The sequence below is a fragment of the Lepidochelys olivacea genome (genome assembly GCF_965140295.1).
Source record: "Lepidochelys olivacea isolate rLepOli2 genome assembly, chromosome: 25".
NCBI lineage: Eukaryota > Metazoa > Chordata > Testudines > Cheloniidae > Lepidochelys > Lepidochelys olivacea.
This window is the reverse complement of record NC_140435.1, coordinates 19,861,191-19,878,676: the sequence shown is the minus strand read 5'-3', so window position 1 is coordinate 19,878,676 and position 17,486 is coordinate 19,861,191. Positions and strand designations below refer to the sequence as shown.

Sequence of the window (17,486 nt, the reverse complement as noted above, 5' to 3'; positions counted from 1 at the left end):
TTTATCTGAGCATAAGCTTTCGTGAGCTACAGCTCACTTCATTGGATACATACCGTGGAAAATATAGTGGGGAGATTCTCCCCCCGATGAAGTGAGCTGTAGCTCACGAAAGCTTATGCTCTAATAAATTTGTTCGTCTCTAAGGTGCCAGAAGTACTCCTCGTTCTTTTTACGGATAAAGACTAACACGGCTGCTACTCTGAAACCTTTCCCCAGGTAATGTTAGTTCCAGCAGACATCTCAGGTGGTAAGCAGGGGATTTCTTATGATTGGCCCCCTTTGTCCTGCTCCACCCCCTTTTATACCTTTGGCACAAGGCGGGAATCTTTTGTCTCTCTGGGTCCCCACCCCTCCTTCTAAATGGAAAAGTACCAGATTTAAGATGGATTTCAGTACCAGGTGACATGGTCACATCACATGTCACTGTAAAACCCCTAGTCTCCATTCCCCATGGGCTAGCCCACATGTACACAGGAAGTCTTTTAAGTAACTAAGGCCATTTACAACTGATTGTTTCTGGAACACCCTTAATGGCCTCTACGTAATATGTTTACATCAGTGATACAATTTTATAGCTTATTCTCCTAGCTCCAGATATAGAAATACTACATGTAAACAAATAGGATGAACACACTTTGTAGATTACAAGCTTTCTAATGACACCATACAAGGGGTATTTATCGTAAAGCGTATTAGTAAGCATATTTCCATAAAGCCTACGGACTGCAACGTCACACACTGGTCATAGCACACGTGCAGGCAGCTGGAGCAGCCTCACCTGCTCCAGAGGTCTCAGCGAAGTCACACACCCCTATTCCCACCACCAAGGTATTGGTGCAGCACACAGGGAAACTGGGGCACAGGCAGTATTCATGCAAAACAGTAAAACTCACATAGGCTCAACAGTAAAACTCACATACAACATAACAAGGGAAAATCCCCACTTCGTGACACCCTCTATCCCTGCACCTTCTCTGTTATATTTACATTGAGAATATAGCTAATATAATGCCAATATTTAAAAAGGGCCCTAGAGGTGATCCCGGCAATTACAGACCAGTAAGTCTAATGTCAGTACTGGGCAAATTAGTTGAAACAATAGTAAAGAATAAAATTGTAAGACACACAGAAGGACATAAATTGTTGGGCAAAAGTCAACACGGTTTCTGTACAGGGAAATCACGAAAGCTTATGCTCAAATAAATTTGTTAGTCTCTAAGGTGCCACAAGTCCTCCTTTTCTTTTTGTGAATACAGACTAACACGGCTGCTACTCTGAAACTAATCTACTAGAGTTCTTTGAAGGGGTCAGCCTGAGCCTGAGGAGGAGACAGAATTTACTAATGTACATTGCCAAAGAGCCACAGTAATATGTCAGCAGCCCCCCCCATCAGCTCTTGCCTGCTCCCAGTGCCCACCGGCTGCCCATCAGCGCCTCCCCATCCCTCCCGATCAGCTGTTTTCTGGCATGCAGGAGGCTTGGAGGGGGAGGGAGAGGAGCGAGGGCATAGCAGGCTCATGGGTAGGGGTGAAGTGGGGGGCACATTGGAAAGTTGGCACCTATAGCTCCAGCCCCAGAATCGGTGCCTATACAAGGAGCCACATATTAACTTCTGAAGAGCTTCATGTGGAGCCACAGGTTGGCCACCCCTGTACTAATCTATTAGAGTTCTTTGAAGGCTCAACAAACATGTAGACAAGGGGGATCCAGTGGACATAGTGTACTTAGGCTATTTCCAGAAAGCCTTTGACAAGGTTTCTCACCAAAGGCTCTTATGTAAATTCAGTTGTCAGGGGATAAGAGGGAAGATCCTTTCATGGTTTGAGAACTGGCTAAAAGACAGGGAACAACGGATAGGAATAAATGGTAAATTTTCAGAATGGAGAGGGGTAACTAGCAGTATTCCCCAAGGGTCAGTCCTAGGACCAATCCTATTCAACTTATTCTTAAATGATCTGGAGCAAGGGGTAAACAGTGAGGTGGCAAAGTTTGCAGAGGATACTTGTCACGGAGTCCAGGGGCGATGCTCTGGAACTGCTCCCTACGAAGCCAGGCAGGACTCGGGTGAAGTCTCCTCTCTGTGAGCAGCCTGTCTGCAGGGCGAGAAGCTCACACGGCTTCCACCTTCCTGGGTCTGAACTCGGAGCATTCAGCATCCTCTGCCCCTCCGTCCGCTTCCCACAGCAAGTCCGCCCAGGCGGGGTCCTGGGGAAGCGAGAGGGTCCTGCACCCCAACTTTGCAGTCAGACGTGACTCTAGCCAGCAAAACAGAGGTTTATTAGATGATAGGAACATGGTTTAAAACAGAGCTTGTAGGTACAGAGAACAGGACCCCTCAGCTGGGTCCATTTTGGGGGGCATGGAGCAACAGTCAAGAATTGTAACATTCATAAACCAGTCGGAGAACACTTCAATCTCTCTGGTCACACGATTACAGACATGAAAGTTGCTATATTACAACAAAAAAACTTCAAATCCAGACTCCAGCGAGAAACTGTTGAATTGGAATTCATTTGCAAATTTGATACAATTAACTTAGGCTTGAATAGAGACTGGGAGTGGCTAAGTCATTATGCAAGATAACCTATTTCCCCGTGTTTTTTCCTACCCCCACCCCCCGTCAGACGTTCTTGTTAAACCCTGGATTTGTGCTGGAAATGGCCCATCTTGATTATCATACACATTGTAAGGAGAGTGGTCACTTTAGATCATAGAATCATAGAATATCAGGGTTGGAAGGGACCCCTGAAGGTCATCTAGTCCAACCCCCTGCTCGAAGCAGGACCAATTCCCAGTTAAATCATCCCAGCCAGGGCTTTGTCAAGCCTGACCTTAAAACCCTCTAAGCAAGGAGATTCTACCACCTCCCTAGGTAACGCATTCCAGTGTTTCACCACCCTCTTAGTGAAAAAGTTTTTCCTAATATCCAATCTAAACCTCCCCCACTGCAACTTGAGACCATTACTCCTCGTTCTGTCATCTGCTACCACTGAGAACAGTCTAGAACCATCCTCTTTGGAATCCCCTTTCAGGTAGTTGAAAGCAGCTATCAAATCCCCCCTCATTCTTCTCTTCTGCAGGCTAAACAATCCCAGCTCCCTCAGCCTCTCCTCATAAGTCATGTGTTCCAGACCCCTAATCATTTTTGTTGCCCTTCGCTGGACTCTCTCCAATTTATCCACATCCTTCTTGTAGGTGGGGCCCAAAACTGGACACAGTACTCCAGATGAGGCCTCACCAATGTTGAATAGAGGGGAACGATCACGTCCCTCGATCTGCTCGCTATGCCCCTACTTATACATCCCAAAATGCCATTGGCCTTCTTGGCAACAAGGGCACACTGCTGACTCATATCCAGCTTCTCGTCCACTGTCACCCCTAGGTCCTTTTCCGCAGAACTGCTGCCTAGCCATTCGGTCCCTAGTCTGTAGCTGTGCATTGGATTCTTCCATCCTAAGTGCAGGACCCTGCACTTATCCTTATTGAACCTCATCAGATTTCTTTTGGCCCAATCCTCCAATTTGTCTAGGTCCTTCTGTATCCTATCCCTCTCCTCCAGCGTATCTACCACGCCTCCCAGTTTAGTGTCATCCGCAAATTTGCTGAGAGTGCAATCCACACCATCCTCCAGATCATTTATGAAGATATTGAACAAAACCGGCCCCAGGACCGACCCTTGGGGCACTCCACTTGATACCGGCTGCCAACTAGACATGGAGCCATTGATCACTACCCATTGAGCCCGACAATCTAGCCAGCTTTCTACCCACCTTACAGTGCATTCATCCAGCCCATACTTCCTTAACTTGCTGACAAGAATACTGTGGGAGACCGTGTCAAAAGCTTTGCTAAAGTCAAGAAACAATACATCCACTGCTTTCCCTTCATCCACAGAACCAGTAATCTCATCATAAAAGGCGATTAGATTAGTCAGGCATGACCTTCCCTTGGTGAATCCATGCTGGCTGTTCCTGATCACTTTCCTCTCATGCAAGTGCATCAGGATTGATTCTTTGAGGACCTGCTCCATGATTTTTCCAGGGACTGAGGTGAGGCTGACTGGCCTGTAGTTCCCAGGATCCTCCTTCTTCCCTTTTTTAAAGATTGGCACTACATTAGCCTTTTCCAGTCATCCGGGACTTCCCTGGTTCGCCACGAGTTTTCAAAGATAATGGCCAATGGCTCTGCAATCACAGCCGCCAATAAGCTATTACCAGCAGGAGAGTGGGGTGGGTGGAGCTATTTTTTCATGCTTTGTGTTGTTACGAATTACACCTGAGAGGACACGCACACAACTGCTGTGAATTATATCTGGTAGGACATGCACCCAACTGCTGCGAATTACACCTGGTAGGACACGCACACAAATGCTACGAATTACACCTGGTAGGACACGCACACAACTGCTGCGAATTACACCTGGTAGGACACGCACACCAATGCTGCGAATTATACCTGATAGGTCATGTACAGTTCAAATCTAGGCTGAGGCACATAAACAAAATCCACAACTGCAGAGTTCCCAAAAGACACTAAGTTTATTACGCTCGAGCGTGGTGGCCCCCTGCTAGCCAGGAGGGGACCCTGAATACAGATTATACAAAGGTTATATACTTTTTAGCAAAGCATGTTGCCCTCGTGCATTGGAAACCTTAGCCAATAAACAAACCCTTGTCTTATCTACCACCTATCCCTGCTTGGTGCATTCCTCGTGCTATACCAGTATGTTAATTACACAGCATGGTCCTAAAGCCATGCATCAGTAACATTTATTATCAGGATGGGAGGCCTCACATCAAGGCCAAGAGACAGGGAGTTAGAGACTGACAAAAACCAGATACTGGGAGTCAAGGCAGGCTGGAGACAAGAAGGAGGATTTTCACAGGGATTCAGTATCTAAGGATCACTCCTCCTGGTGTATGATGTGCTGGCATTTAAACAATGGTGGGCCCCAAACCAAAATGGAGTCACATGTGCTATCTTTTTCTTAACAGTCCTCCCTTTCTTTTTGTACGTCAGTAAGCTATATTGGGGCTGAGTAACCGCGCTGCAGGGTTAGCAACTGCCGACAGCACATACTGCAGCATTGTAGGCATACAAAAAATAACGCAAAAACAGTAACAGTCAAAAAAAGTAAATACAAAATACGCCGTCCCCAGGTCCCCACATCCGGTAGCCATGAGGTGAGCCAGTCCCAGACCTCCTGGAATCCGGCGCTGGTAGTGTCGAGGCTGATGTGGTGGAATAGGGCTGCCTGTTGCTTGAGGATGTGGATGTTAGTTTTTACCCTATGGTGCTGATTTACAAATACACAACAGCTTGAATTGACCAGAGCACAAACCCCGCCCTGACTTGCAAGGAGATAATCCAGGGCTAGGCTGTTTTGCAATGTCGTTTGGGATAGCTGGGTGACTTCAATTTGAAGGGCAGATAAAGCATCTGCAGTAGCATTTGCCATTAGTTCCAAAGCAGCTGAAATGTTAACTATAGCTTTTTTTAGCTCGCTTACTCCCATCCATGGCAGAAACCAACGCGCAAAGGAGTGAAAGCCTTTGGGCCGTTGAGAAAGGGGGTTTAAAGGAATACTTTGTCTGTCCCTCCATACTAGATTGCGGATCTCTCCCCGGGTCAGGTTTTGGTGTACTGTCACGGCAGGTACTGTAGCCCCTAAAGTACATGTACCACACCATCCTGCTGGGAGAACCTTATAGGCTGTGTGATTGCATAACGAATACCAGCCAGACCCCTCAGGGACTGGCCATGGGGTCCTGGAGTAGGTAGAGGAGCCGCCCGCACCAGAGCTGATTTGGGTGGTGTCCTTGCACCCCACAAAATTTCCTACAAAAACTGTATTTTTTATGCCCTTACGTCGTGACACACATAAAGCATAATTACCCTGGGCCACCATATTAATAGACCATATTTGGATTGTAACATTTCAGTTAAACGTAGTGTTTGCCCAAAGCTTAGTTTGGAGTGTTTGATTAAGGGGGATAGGTACTCCTACCAACGGGACCCCCTGACCTAAATATGTGGGGGTATGAATACCAATTCAACACTGCGTTCAATTTACACCCTGTTTGATAGCGCGGGTTAAATTTAAGAAGCTATTGCCCTTCCATCCTTGTACTGGACTTGGGAATAGGGAAAGGAACCCCCCAGGCAAACCATACCAATGTCGGCATTCTCCTTTATACTATACAAAAAACACTACCCCCAATGTAAGTCCAATAAACAGGAACACAGAAGGTGGGCTGTGAAGGTCCCAGTAGCTGGAAAGCTTAGTCCATGGGTTGGTCGTGGTGTTCATTTGTGAATTAGCTTGTCCTCCGTTTTATTTTTTTTTCCCCTTCTTGGCTTTTATTAACCTGCAAAGGAAACTTTTACTTTTTACTTATTCATCTTTGTTTAAAAAGGAACACATGTACATTGCCCATTATACAGCACTTTAGTCATATTGTTTAATGTATGCCACATACACCATTTTACGAAAATGACTTTATTACAGAGCTTTGGAGCAACAAGCCAGGACAAGCACTCCCACTTTTGAGGAGTCCACTTGGTACAACCTCTGGTGTCCAGTAGCTTTCCTCCCTCCCCAGCCCTTTGGCTAGAAATGTGAGGTAGCCAGAAGGATTTTATGTATAATATGGGGAGTGGGTTAACCTTTCATGTCCTTGCTTCCAAAGACTGTTGGTGTGCAAATTTTAACAACAATTTTTTTTAATTAAAAGATCTGGCCAATGAATTTTTTTTTTTTTACTTAAGCAAATATATTAAACTTTAGTATATATTCCAAGTTGAATAAAACGAGTATCTGCATTTTGATTTAACCCTTCTATTTAGTTTTAAACTAAACTGTCCTATGAAAAATTAAACACAGCAATTCTGGCCACAAGACAAACACCACAAGACAGGACATAGAACACAGAACAGAATTCCTATTGTGCCAGTAAATTTATGAGATGTTGAATTGCTTTTCAGCTGGCATTAGTTTTCTCTGATTTTTTGAAAGACAAAAAAACCCCACAGATCTACCCCTTTTGGGCAGTCAGTCATTGCTTAAAATATTTTTTTTTTATACAAATGCCCTTGTTAATTGTAGGCAAAACAGAGGAATTACCCATATTTTCTTGTATTTGTTTTATAGGCAGCCCAGGTTTCAGTGGCCTCTACCTTATTAGTTAGGTAATTTACATTAAAACAAAGGCTTTCTGGCTTGCTTTTGGATCCACAGGTTAAAGATTTTTACTTTAAAAAGGGCACAATAAACTTTACCAGACTTTTGATTGCCTTTTACTTTTAACTCCTGCTGTCAAACACACAGTGACCTGAAAAGGAAGACACCACCTATTGTAGCCCCTTGGAGCCTAATAAGATATTAATTAAGTAACACTGTATAATTGCATTTTTTTTTTTTTTTTGGAAAAGGGCCCATTTTTTTCCGAAATGGCTGCAAAGAAACCAAGAATTCTTTTTCTTTCCAGTATTTTACAAAGTTCAACTGCTTAATTCTTTCCAGCAACTACAGAGTTAACTTTTTACTATCCTTTTTTAAATCACTTGCTTATTTCCCAAAACGACACCCAATTAACTTAGATTTTACCATTTCAAGTATTATTCTGGGATTTACGTTTTCCATTTCTGTAATTATTTACTCCTCTTTTTTCACTATGACCTCCAAGTTTCCAATCTGTTTTCCAATCTCTCTATCTGTTGCCTGCCGCTTGGGCCCGATCCTGTTTTTTTTCTCTGAACTGTCCCTTTCATGAGCACCAGCTTTGTTTCACTACCAAATTAACAAGGAGGGTAGGCTTCTTAACTAGCCCGCAGCCCTCCTGGTCTCTTTTCTTAAATATTTTCACTTACAAGGGCTACCCGAGTTCTACCCCCATGAGGCTTGTCACCTGGACAGAAAGCATGGCTAATTGGCAAGCAAGGAGGTGACGGGCATAAGTCAGAAAGCCGAGGGTAAGCCGGAGGAGGGGCAGAAGCAGGCATAGCACAGAGCGGGGCTGGAGACCCCTGAGATGAATAAGAAAAGGAAGAGGAAAGAGGACGTCCTTTCGCATGCGCATAAGGCCAGTTGTCCCATACATACCAATAATCCATCTGGACTGGAGCTTTGTTTTCCAGCCTTTTCCTAAGCGCTGTTAATTGTTCCCCAGCAAAGGAACCATCCGGTGGCCAGTCAAAAGGTGTTTGAGTTGTTAGTGCTGGCCACTCAACCTTGCACAAGATTACAGCTTTTTTTTTTTTACCTAACCCATGGGTACAAGAAATATTCCCCCAATTCTCGAGAATTTCAGCCAAAGGGGTCCCCTTACTTACACTCTGCCCAGAACCCATAATGGGCTACCAAAAGGACACCAAATGTGCCACCTTATTGCCTAAGTGACGGCTCACACCCCCCCTTCTTAGAATTCTCAAAGGTGAACTCACCCTGTGCCGGCTGGAACTGTCCAAGAGGAGGAGTGTAGTCTCGCTTGTTGGGGCGAGCCTAGAGTCCCTTTGTGGTCGCCAAAACTGTTACAAATTACACCTGGTAGGACACGCACACAACTGCTGCGAATTACACCCGATAGGTCACGCACAGTTCGAATCTAGGCTGAGGCACATAAACAAAGTCCACAACTGCAGAGTTCCCAAAAGACACTAAGTTTATTACGCTCGAGCGTGGTGCCCCCCTGCTAGCCAGGAGGGGACCCTGAATACAGATTATACAAAGGTTATATACTTTTTGGCAAAGCATGTTGCCCTCGTGCATCGGAAACCTTAGCCAATAAACAAACCCTTGTCTTATCTACCACCTATCCCTGCTTGGTGCATTCCTCGTGCTATACCAGTATGTTAATTACACAGCATGGTCCTAAAGCCATGCATCAGTAACCTTTATTATCAGGATGGGAGGCCTCACATCAAGGCCAAGAGACAGGGAGTTAGAGACTGACAAAAACCAGATACTGGGAGTCAAGGCAGGCTGGAGACAAGGAGGAGGATTTTCACAGGGATTCAGTATCTAAGGATCACTCCTCCTGGTGTATGATGTGCTGGCATTTAAACCATGGTGGGTCCCAAACCAAAATGGAGTCACATGTGCTAACTTTTCCTTAACAGTGTGTATATAAAAAGATCTTCTACACTTTCCACACTATGCATCCGATGAAGTGAGCTGTAGCTCACGAAAGCTTATGCTCAGATAAATTGGTTAGTGTCTAAAGTGCCACGAGTGACACTGGGTGGCCAATCCACATAATGCACAAACCATTTCCCTCCTGGACAAACATAGACACTGGGTGGCCAGTTAGGGGAATGCAAGAATTTCCCTCACGGAGCAACACTGACAGTCAGTGGCCAGTCAGGGTAATGCACGAACAATTTCCCTCACGGAGCAACAATGACACTGGGTGGCCAGTCAGGGTAATGCACAAACAATTTCCCTCACGGAGCAACAATGACACTGGGTGGCCAATTCAGGTAATGCACAAATCATTTCCCTCACGGAGCAACAGTGACACTGGGTGGCCACTCTGGGTAATGCACCAACAATTTCCCTCATGGAACAACAGTGACACCACGTGGCCAATCCAGATAATGCACAAACCATTTCCCTCATGGACGAACAGTGACACCGGGTGGCCACTCAGGGTACTGCACAAAGCATTTCCTCACAGAGCAACAGTGACAGTGGGTGGCAAATTCAGATCGTGCACAAATCATTTCCCTCATACAGGAACAATGACACTGGGTGGCTACTCAGTGTAATGAAGAAATAATTTCCCTCACAGAACAACAGTGATACTGGGTGGCCAGTCAGGGCAATGCACAAACCATTTCCCTCATGGAGCAAGAGTGACACTTGGGCAGCCACTTGGAGTAACGCAGAAAGCATTTCCCTCACGGAGCAATGGTGACACTTCGTGGCCAATTCAGGTAGTGTTCAAATCATTTCCCTCATGGACCAACAGTGACACCGGGCAGCCCCTTGGAGTAATACACAAAGCATTTCCTCACGGTGCACCAGTTGCACAAACTGGGTTTAATAATAAATAATAATAAACAAAAAATAGTTTCACTATAAAAGTTAGATTTTCAGTTATTGTAAGGGATAGCAAACAGAAGATGGCAGATTACTAAGCAAATACAAATACACACACATACTAAGCCTAAGATCTTGAAGAGACTGGATTCAAGAAGTAATTTCTCACCCTAAATGTCTTTCGGCAACTTAAAGAGTTTCTGTAGCTTAGACTTCCCATTGTTTCCCTTTACAGACTAGACTCCTGTCTTAGTCTGGACTTCCCCCTTCTCAGTTCCTTTGTCTCTTCAGGTACTTTCAGCAACCTTTCTACTGCCCTGCATGATTTTCGTCCGCTCCGACTTCTCCATGGCTCCCGAGACCTCACCTGGGGGAATGCACACCTACCTTTGTCCTACAAAGGGAGACAGCACCAGGAGAGCAGAGGAGAGAGAGACTGAGAAAGTTGGCCAACACACAAGAGAAGAGAGAAGAACATGGGAGGAAGGCAAGCAACTCACCAGCTGGAGTCCTCCTCCTAGATGCAACCTTCTCCTGCGAAGGAGACACTGTTCCTGGCCAGAGAAATGAGCAGCCCCTGAAAACGGGGACCTTGTCTCTCTCGTAACCACAGCTGGTCAGGAACCATTTCTTACAAACCCAGCCCCAGCTAATGGGGAGTCCCTACCTGGAGCCAGGCGGGCCGTGAACAAAGCCTTAAACAAACCAGACACTTATCTCACTGACATTAGCGACTGCTCCACTGCCAACTGGACGACTCCTGGCTTGCATCAACAGTGCTCGCAGGCTCACTGCTCTCGCTCGCTTTCCATCCAATGAGGGGAGTAGACTGTTTGTACTAAACCCAGACCGAGGAGGAAAAACAAATAAGTTACCATCTCAGTGGCCAACATCGCATAGGCTATTCTTTTCTCTTCTCCTGCATGGCGGCATTCTGTCCCAACCCTCCCCACCATCAGGCCTTTAGTACTAAAACTAGAAAGCACCCCTTGCAACAGCACCCGAAATAATCACTCTGCACAGCAGACTCTGGCCCCTCATCAGCCATAATTTCACAGAGCCCTTTACCCAAAGAGGAAGCACACGGCCTCTGAAGAATACTGCAGCAAGCACAGATGAGGAATTCAAAGCACTGACCGCTTACTCAGAGCCAGTTATGCGGGAGACAGAAAGCTGACGACTCTTCATGTCCACTTAGAAGGATGTCCAAGCTGCTTAGGTACACCTCGGCCACTTCTCCTCTGGCTCGGGCTCCTGGACAATTCCTCTGCGAGAGCAGCTGCAAAAGCCAAGCACAAGCTATCATTATACAAAGCTCCATTGGTGCTGAAAATCTTGCCCTCATCCATGCATTGGCCCCACTTGATGAACAGAGATCGAGTTAACACCGACAGTCACTGGACCACGCTCACACGCACTGCCCTGATTAGGCCCTGTGATGGTGTCCCCTGAATAGATATGTGGGCACAGTTGGCAACGGGCTTTGTTGCAAGGATAGGTTCCTGGGTTAGTGGTTCTGTTGTGTGGTATGTGGTTGCTGGACCTCATCACAGGACCTAATAACATCAGCCACACTGTTGCCGGCACCCAGTGCCGAGAGGCTGAACAACAGCTTGAGTGGTTCGTTACCCGGTGTGCTACACCCAATAATTACAACGGGGTGGAGAAGCAGAAAAGTTTATTTGCAGCTGCAAAAAGGTACAGGGAGAATAAAATCTCAAATCCTGCACAACAGAGCAGGAAGTTACACAGGCTTTTATACATCCTTTTTTCCAGCATACTTATCCAATAGCAAGCTGCTCCAAGTATCCATATAGCCAGCCAATCCAGTTCCCAGCTAGTTCCCTGATTCTCTGTATCATTTGTTAAACTATACATAAAGCTGCTTTATTTAGCATTGTTTTTTCATATCTTCCCTGTTTGGCCTTGCTTAGTTTCAGGCAGTCTGACTCTGCAACATACTGTTGCAGATTCTCAGCATAACTGCTGTGTGTGCCTCCAGGCGGGGGGGCCAAGGACACTTGGGCCTAGCACACAGAGCTGCTGTGAGTGCCTCCAGGCAGGAGGGGGGGGGGGGCCAAGGACACAGGGGCCTAGTGCGAGGGGGCTTCATCGACACTCGTGGTCTTCCATCCCCTCGAGTTACCTAGTGGCCATGCCCCAGTGTTCCCAACAACACTATCAGAGGCTCGTTCACCTGCACATCCACCAATGTGATATATGCCATCATGTGCCAGCAATGCCTCTCTGCCATGTACATTGGTCAAACTGGACAGTCTCTACGTAAAAGAATAAATGGACACAAATCAAATGTCAAGAATTATAACATTCATAAATTCAATCTCTCTGGTCACGCGATTACAGACATGAAAGTTGCTATATTACAACAAAAAAACTTCAAATCCAGACTCCAGCGAGAAACTGTTGAATTGGAATTCATTTGCAAATTTGATACAATTAACTTAGGCTTGAATAGAGACTGGGAGTGGCTAAGTCATTATGCAAGGTAACCTATTTCCCCTTGTTTTTTTCCTACCCACCCCCCCCCAGACGTTCTTGTTAAACCCTGGATTTGTGCTGGAAATGGCCCACCTTGATTATCATACACATTGTAAGGAGAGGTTTCAGAGTAGCAGCCGTGTTAGTCTGTATTCGCAAAAAGAAAAGGAGGACTTGTGGCACCTTAGAGACTAACCAATTTATTAGAGCATAAGCTTTCGTGAGCTACAGCTCACTTCCTCAGATGCATATCGTGGAAACTGCAGCAGTCTTTATATATACACAGAGAATATGAAACAATACCTATTCCCACCCCACTGTCCTGCTGGTAATAGCTTATCTAAAGTGATTTCCAGCACAAATCCAGGTTTTCTCACCCTCCACCCCCCCACACAAATTCACTCTCCTGCTGGTGATAGCCCATCCAAAGTGACAACTCTTTACACAATGTGCATGACAATCAAGCTGGGCTATTTCCTGCTGGAAACCTTGCTAGAATGCACAGCCCACCACCACAAATTATTTTCATTTACAAAACAAAAACAAAAAACAACTACCAATCAAACATCAGAATACATCCTTACTCCTTAGAGAAAGGCTGCCAGTTTGATAAGCATGACTGAGATATTAAAGAACTCAGTTACATGTAAAAAGAAAAGGAGTACTAGTGGCACCTTAGAGACTAACAAATTTATTTGAGCATAAGCTTTCGTGAGCTACAGCTCACTTCATTGGATGCATTCAGTGGAAAATACAGTGGGGAGATTTATATACATAGAAAACATGAAACAATGGGAGTTACCATACACACTGTAACCAGAGTGATCACTTAAGGTGAGCTATTACCAGCAGGAGGGGGTGGTGGTGGTGACCTTTTGTAGTGATAATCAAGGTGAGCCATTTCCAGCAGTTGACAAGTACTCCTTTTCTTTTTGCAAATACAGACTAACACAGCTGCTACTCTGTAATCTGCCAGTTATATGTAGTTAAATTTTTCTGACTTTGTATATTGTTCCACGGTGTGACTGTTCAGGCACACCTGTGCTGGTTTCCCCATCTGTAGAAGGTTAAGGATTACATCTTCTTTTAAGTCTCAGCCTGAAAAACCCTTCAGAACAGCTAATGTGACCTCATTCTGCTAACATAATGATGCCCACTGGGGTAATGCATGTGCTGCCCACCCTCTCAAGGGTGCAGACATTGTATTCAAGTAAATTTCAAAAAGCTCCAATATATAGTCTGACTCTGGAGCAAAACTCGGTCCTTTCTGCAACTGAGTCCATAAAGGGGTTGGCCCTGATCCTGAAAACACTTAAACGATATTCATGTACTGTTACACATATTTGCAGCCACAAAACCACTCCCACCAGTTAACCAATAAACAGAATTAAGTTTAAATCAATTATTTATTCGTGTAATTTTTCCTACTGAAGACCAATGTACTGCAGTAGGGATGGGACAGCAGCAGGAACAGGGGAAGGGGGGCATTCTGGGGAATACATTTTCAATGCCCACGGGGGTCCTTACAAACTTGTTGATACAATGTTTCTATGTACTTTTAATCACAGCTCATACCTCCAGCTGCACAAAGTAGCGCATAGCACAAAGTAGCGCATAGGGCAACACATTCTGAAAACAAAGGTAAGAGAAGACTACAATTCATCTGCTGCATCAAGGCACACTGCACTAGAAGCATGTGAGAAGCAGCGGAAGGTTTTAGTACTCCTTCCCCCCCTCCCGCCCCCGCAACACAGTAGATATGCATAGCCATTTATATCTCAATCACCACTGGACACATGCAGGTGAACATGTCTATGAAGGCAGCCTGTATAACAACAGGCAAGGAGAGAGAGCATGTTGGCCAACACACTAGAGAGAAGCAATGAAGGAAGAACAAACAGCACCTGTAGTCACCTTCCTGGTTCCAGATGTTTACTCAGGATATGCTCCTCCCTATGTGCCTTGAGGCCTGAAGGTATGGTCCAGAGAAATGTGAAATAGCTTAGATATGTTGTTGATTTTATGAAAAGAGTAAATAATATTAAACTTTTTTAAATGCCTTCCCCAGCTATTACCAGCAGGAGAGTGAGTTTGTGTGTGTATGGGGGTGGGGGGGATGTGAGAAAACCTGGATTTGTGCAGGAAATAGCCCAACTTGATTGTCATGCACATTGTGTAAAGAGTTGTCACTTTGGATGGGCTATCACCAGCAGGAGAGTGAATTTGTGTGTGGGGGGTGGAGGGTGAGAAAACCTGGATTTGTGCTGGAAATGGCCCACCTGATGATCACTTTAGATAAGCTATTACCAGCAGGACAGTGGGGTGGGAGTAGGTATTGTTTCATATTCTCTGTGTATATATAAAGCCTGCTGCAGTTTCTACGATATGCATCTGAGGAAGTGAGCTGTAGCTCACGAAAGCTTATGCTCTAATAAATTGGTTAGTCTCTAAGGTGCCACAAGTACTCCTTTTCTTTTTGCCAATACACACTGTTACTCTCCCCCCCCCAGAGAGAAGGTGTTTTGCAACCTGTCTCTAGTGCCCTCCCCCCAAACAAAAAGTACCCCATGTCTGGCCAGTAGTATCCCCTCAGAAACCAGATATCCCTCTTGTCCAGATAATAATGTCCCCTAATAGGGACACTTACACATACAGGAAGTGTCCTGAATGCCTGCTCTCCCACGGTGTTAGTTGAGGAGTAGAGGAAAAACAGGGAATCTCAGAAAAACAAACTGGTAGCAGCAGTTGCCTCATAAAGAAAAGGAGTACTTGTGGCACCTTAGAGACTAACCAATTTATTTGAGCATAAGCTTTCGTGAGCTAGTTTTTCCTTATGCTTATTAATTAATGGCAGGGGTATTCCCACACATTAGTACAAGCTAAGTTGTTTACAGCAGAATCTCTTTTTCTCCAAGCCTGCAGCCCCACGTGCCGGAATGTGGTTTGACACTCTCAGCTATGCAGAGAATCTCAGCCTTCCTTAAAAAAATAATCTACTATTTGTACCTACAGAAATCAAAGCTTGAAAATGTGGCCCAACTGTAACCTAAAGGCTCAGAAAGCAAATAAAAAGACACACACCTCCTCAAAAGCACAATTTGGAAGGTCCATGAATTTCAAACTCTTGGGGTTGTCAGCACTGGGTACCTGAGTCCCTTTGCCAAACACTGTCCTCTTTCCCCCCTGGATTCCAGGAGTTTGTGTCCACTTGCCAATTCTACCCTCCCACCCCACCCCGCAGGGATGAGATGGGGGAGACTTGGCTGCAGCAGCCCTGCAAGCACTACATGTCCCATGATGGAATGTGGCTTCCAAGGGTTGATTGGACTGTAAGCCAAGAACATTATATCCTCCACACTGCACCTCTCTCTGAGGCCACTTCCTCTCTTCCCATTGATCCTTGGGGCCACCAGATGGTGCTGACCTGCTGGTACTGTTGTGGGGGGAGAATGGGAGTCGGGGGGGGGGGGGCTCCTGCTTCACAAGGTGGGGGGCAGGGAGAGGAAAGCTTTTTCCTAAGAAATATGCAACGTGTCCCACTCAGACACACCCACCCCTTCCCTGTACTGGGGCAAAGGCAGAGTCTGCTTGGGATGTGCACGCATGCTCACACTCTCTGCTGGAGGACACCAAGTGATATAAAAGGCCAAAGTCTCTTTATTTTGGCAATACACGTTTCCAAATTGACAATAGTGAGGCAGAAGCTGATCCTTTACACCAGGAAGATTATTCTTGTGCCAAAGTTTTAGCCAACTGGAATGGAAAATGTTTAACAGCCGCTACCCAGCTGCAAAAGAATATGAAACTTTAAAACATGGTGAGAAAAACAAAACTCCTACTTCCCATACATATTTATGGAGCTAGCATATCTACCAGCAGAGATTCACTTTAGTAAAGCTTTTTCATATTGAAACTATTTGGGAGAAGTAACCAGAAAAAACTATTCCCTACCTTTTTGTAACTGTTGTTCTTCAAGATGTGTTTTGCTTATGTCCATTCCATTCTAGATGTGTGAGCGCCCACGTGTGTGGTCATCGGAGATTTTTTGCCTTAGCGATATCTGTAGGGCTGGCTGCGGTGCCCCCTTGAGTGCCGTGCTCATGCGCTGGTATATCAGGCACCGCTGGCCCTATGCCCTCTCGGTTCCTTCTTGCTGACAACTCCGACAGAGGGGCAGAAGGGCAGGTAATGGTATGGACATGAGCAACACGTCTTGAAGAACAACAGTTATGAAAAGGTGGGTAACTGTTTGTTCTTATTTGAGTGCTTGTTTATGTCAAGCAGTATCCTCGGAGGTGGGCTCAGAGTTCACAGTCTTGCAGTTTGTAGCACTGCTCTACCAAAACCAGTGTCATCTCAAGCTTGCCAGGTCAGCGCATAATGTGATGCGAACGTGTGGACAGATGACCAGGTAGCGGCCCAACAGATCTCTTGGATCGGCACCTGTGTCAGGAAGGCTGCCGAAGACGCCTAGTTGAGTGAGCTGTCATTGTTGAGTGATTGCTGGTGGGGGCACCTTTGCCAGCTCATAGCAGTAGTAGATGCAGGCTGTGATCCAGTACAAGCTCCTCCGAGCAGACACTGGGAGACCTTTCATCCTGTCTGTCACTGCCACGAACAATTGCGTTGACTTATGGAATGGCTTCGTTCTATTTATGTAGAATGCCAGCACCCACTTGATGTCCAGGGTGTGTAGCCTGTGCTCCTCATCTGATACACGAGGCTTCGGACAGAAGACTGGTAAGTATATGTCCTGGTCAGTATGAAACTGGGAAACGACCTAAGGCAGAAATGCCGCGTGGAGGCGCAGCTGGACCTTGTCCTTGAAGAAGATTGCTTAGGGCAGTTCCAAGGTGAGCATCCTGACTTCAGACACCCTGCAGACTGATGTTATAGAAACCAGAAAAGAAACCTTCCAGGAGAGAAGCAGGAGGGAGCAGGAAGCAAG

At 45.7% G+C, this 17,486-nt stretch overlaps 2 protein-coding genes across 29 annotated transcripts in view; one reads left to right on the top strand and one right to left on the bottom strand.

Moving 5' to 3' along the window:
* LOC311512926 (zinc finger protein 2-like) overlaps positions 1–17,486 on the bottom strand; it is a 113,147-nt gene that overhangs the window by 89,270 nt on the left and 6,391 nt on the right. For 5 of the 28 annotated variants that reach the window (XR_014709599.1, XR_014709600.1, XR_014709601.1 and 2 more), the window contains exons 1-3: positions 8,443–10,079; positions 6,215–6,368; positions 2,003–2,255 (exon numbers count right to left, since the gene is read on the bottom strand). Coding sequence is in view for 4 of the 28 variants with exons in the window: in XM_084614383.1 (XP_084470509.1) it covers positions 2,003–2,156 (154 nt within the window). In the remaining 24 variants the exon portion in view is untranslated. Of the gene's footprint in view, positions 1–2,002; positions 2,256–6,214; positions 6,369–8,442; positions 10,080–10,765; positions 10,878–11,176; positions 11,319–12,236; positions 12,319–17,486 lie in introns of those variants that run through there. The other 23 variants (XR_014709607.1, XR_014709608.1, XM_084614379.1 and 20 more) reach the window with 22 other exon arrangements.
* The window catches only part of TPM4 (tropomyosin 4), a 46,784-nt gene continuing 43,628 nt past the window's right edge, over positions 14,331–17,486 (top strand). The window contains exon 1 of the mRNA XM_084614375.1: positions 14,331–14,513. The gene's annotated coding sequence lies outside the window, so the exon portion shown is untranslated. The remainder of the gene's footprint in view (positions 14,514–17,486) is intronic.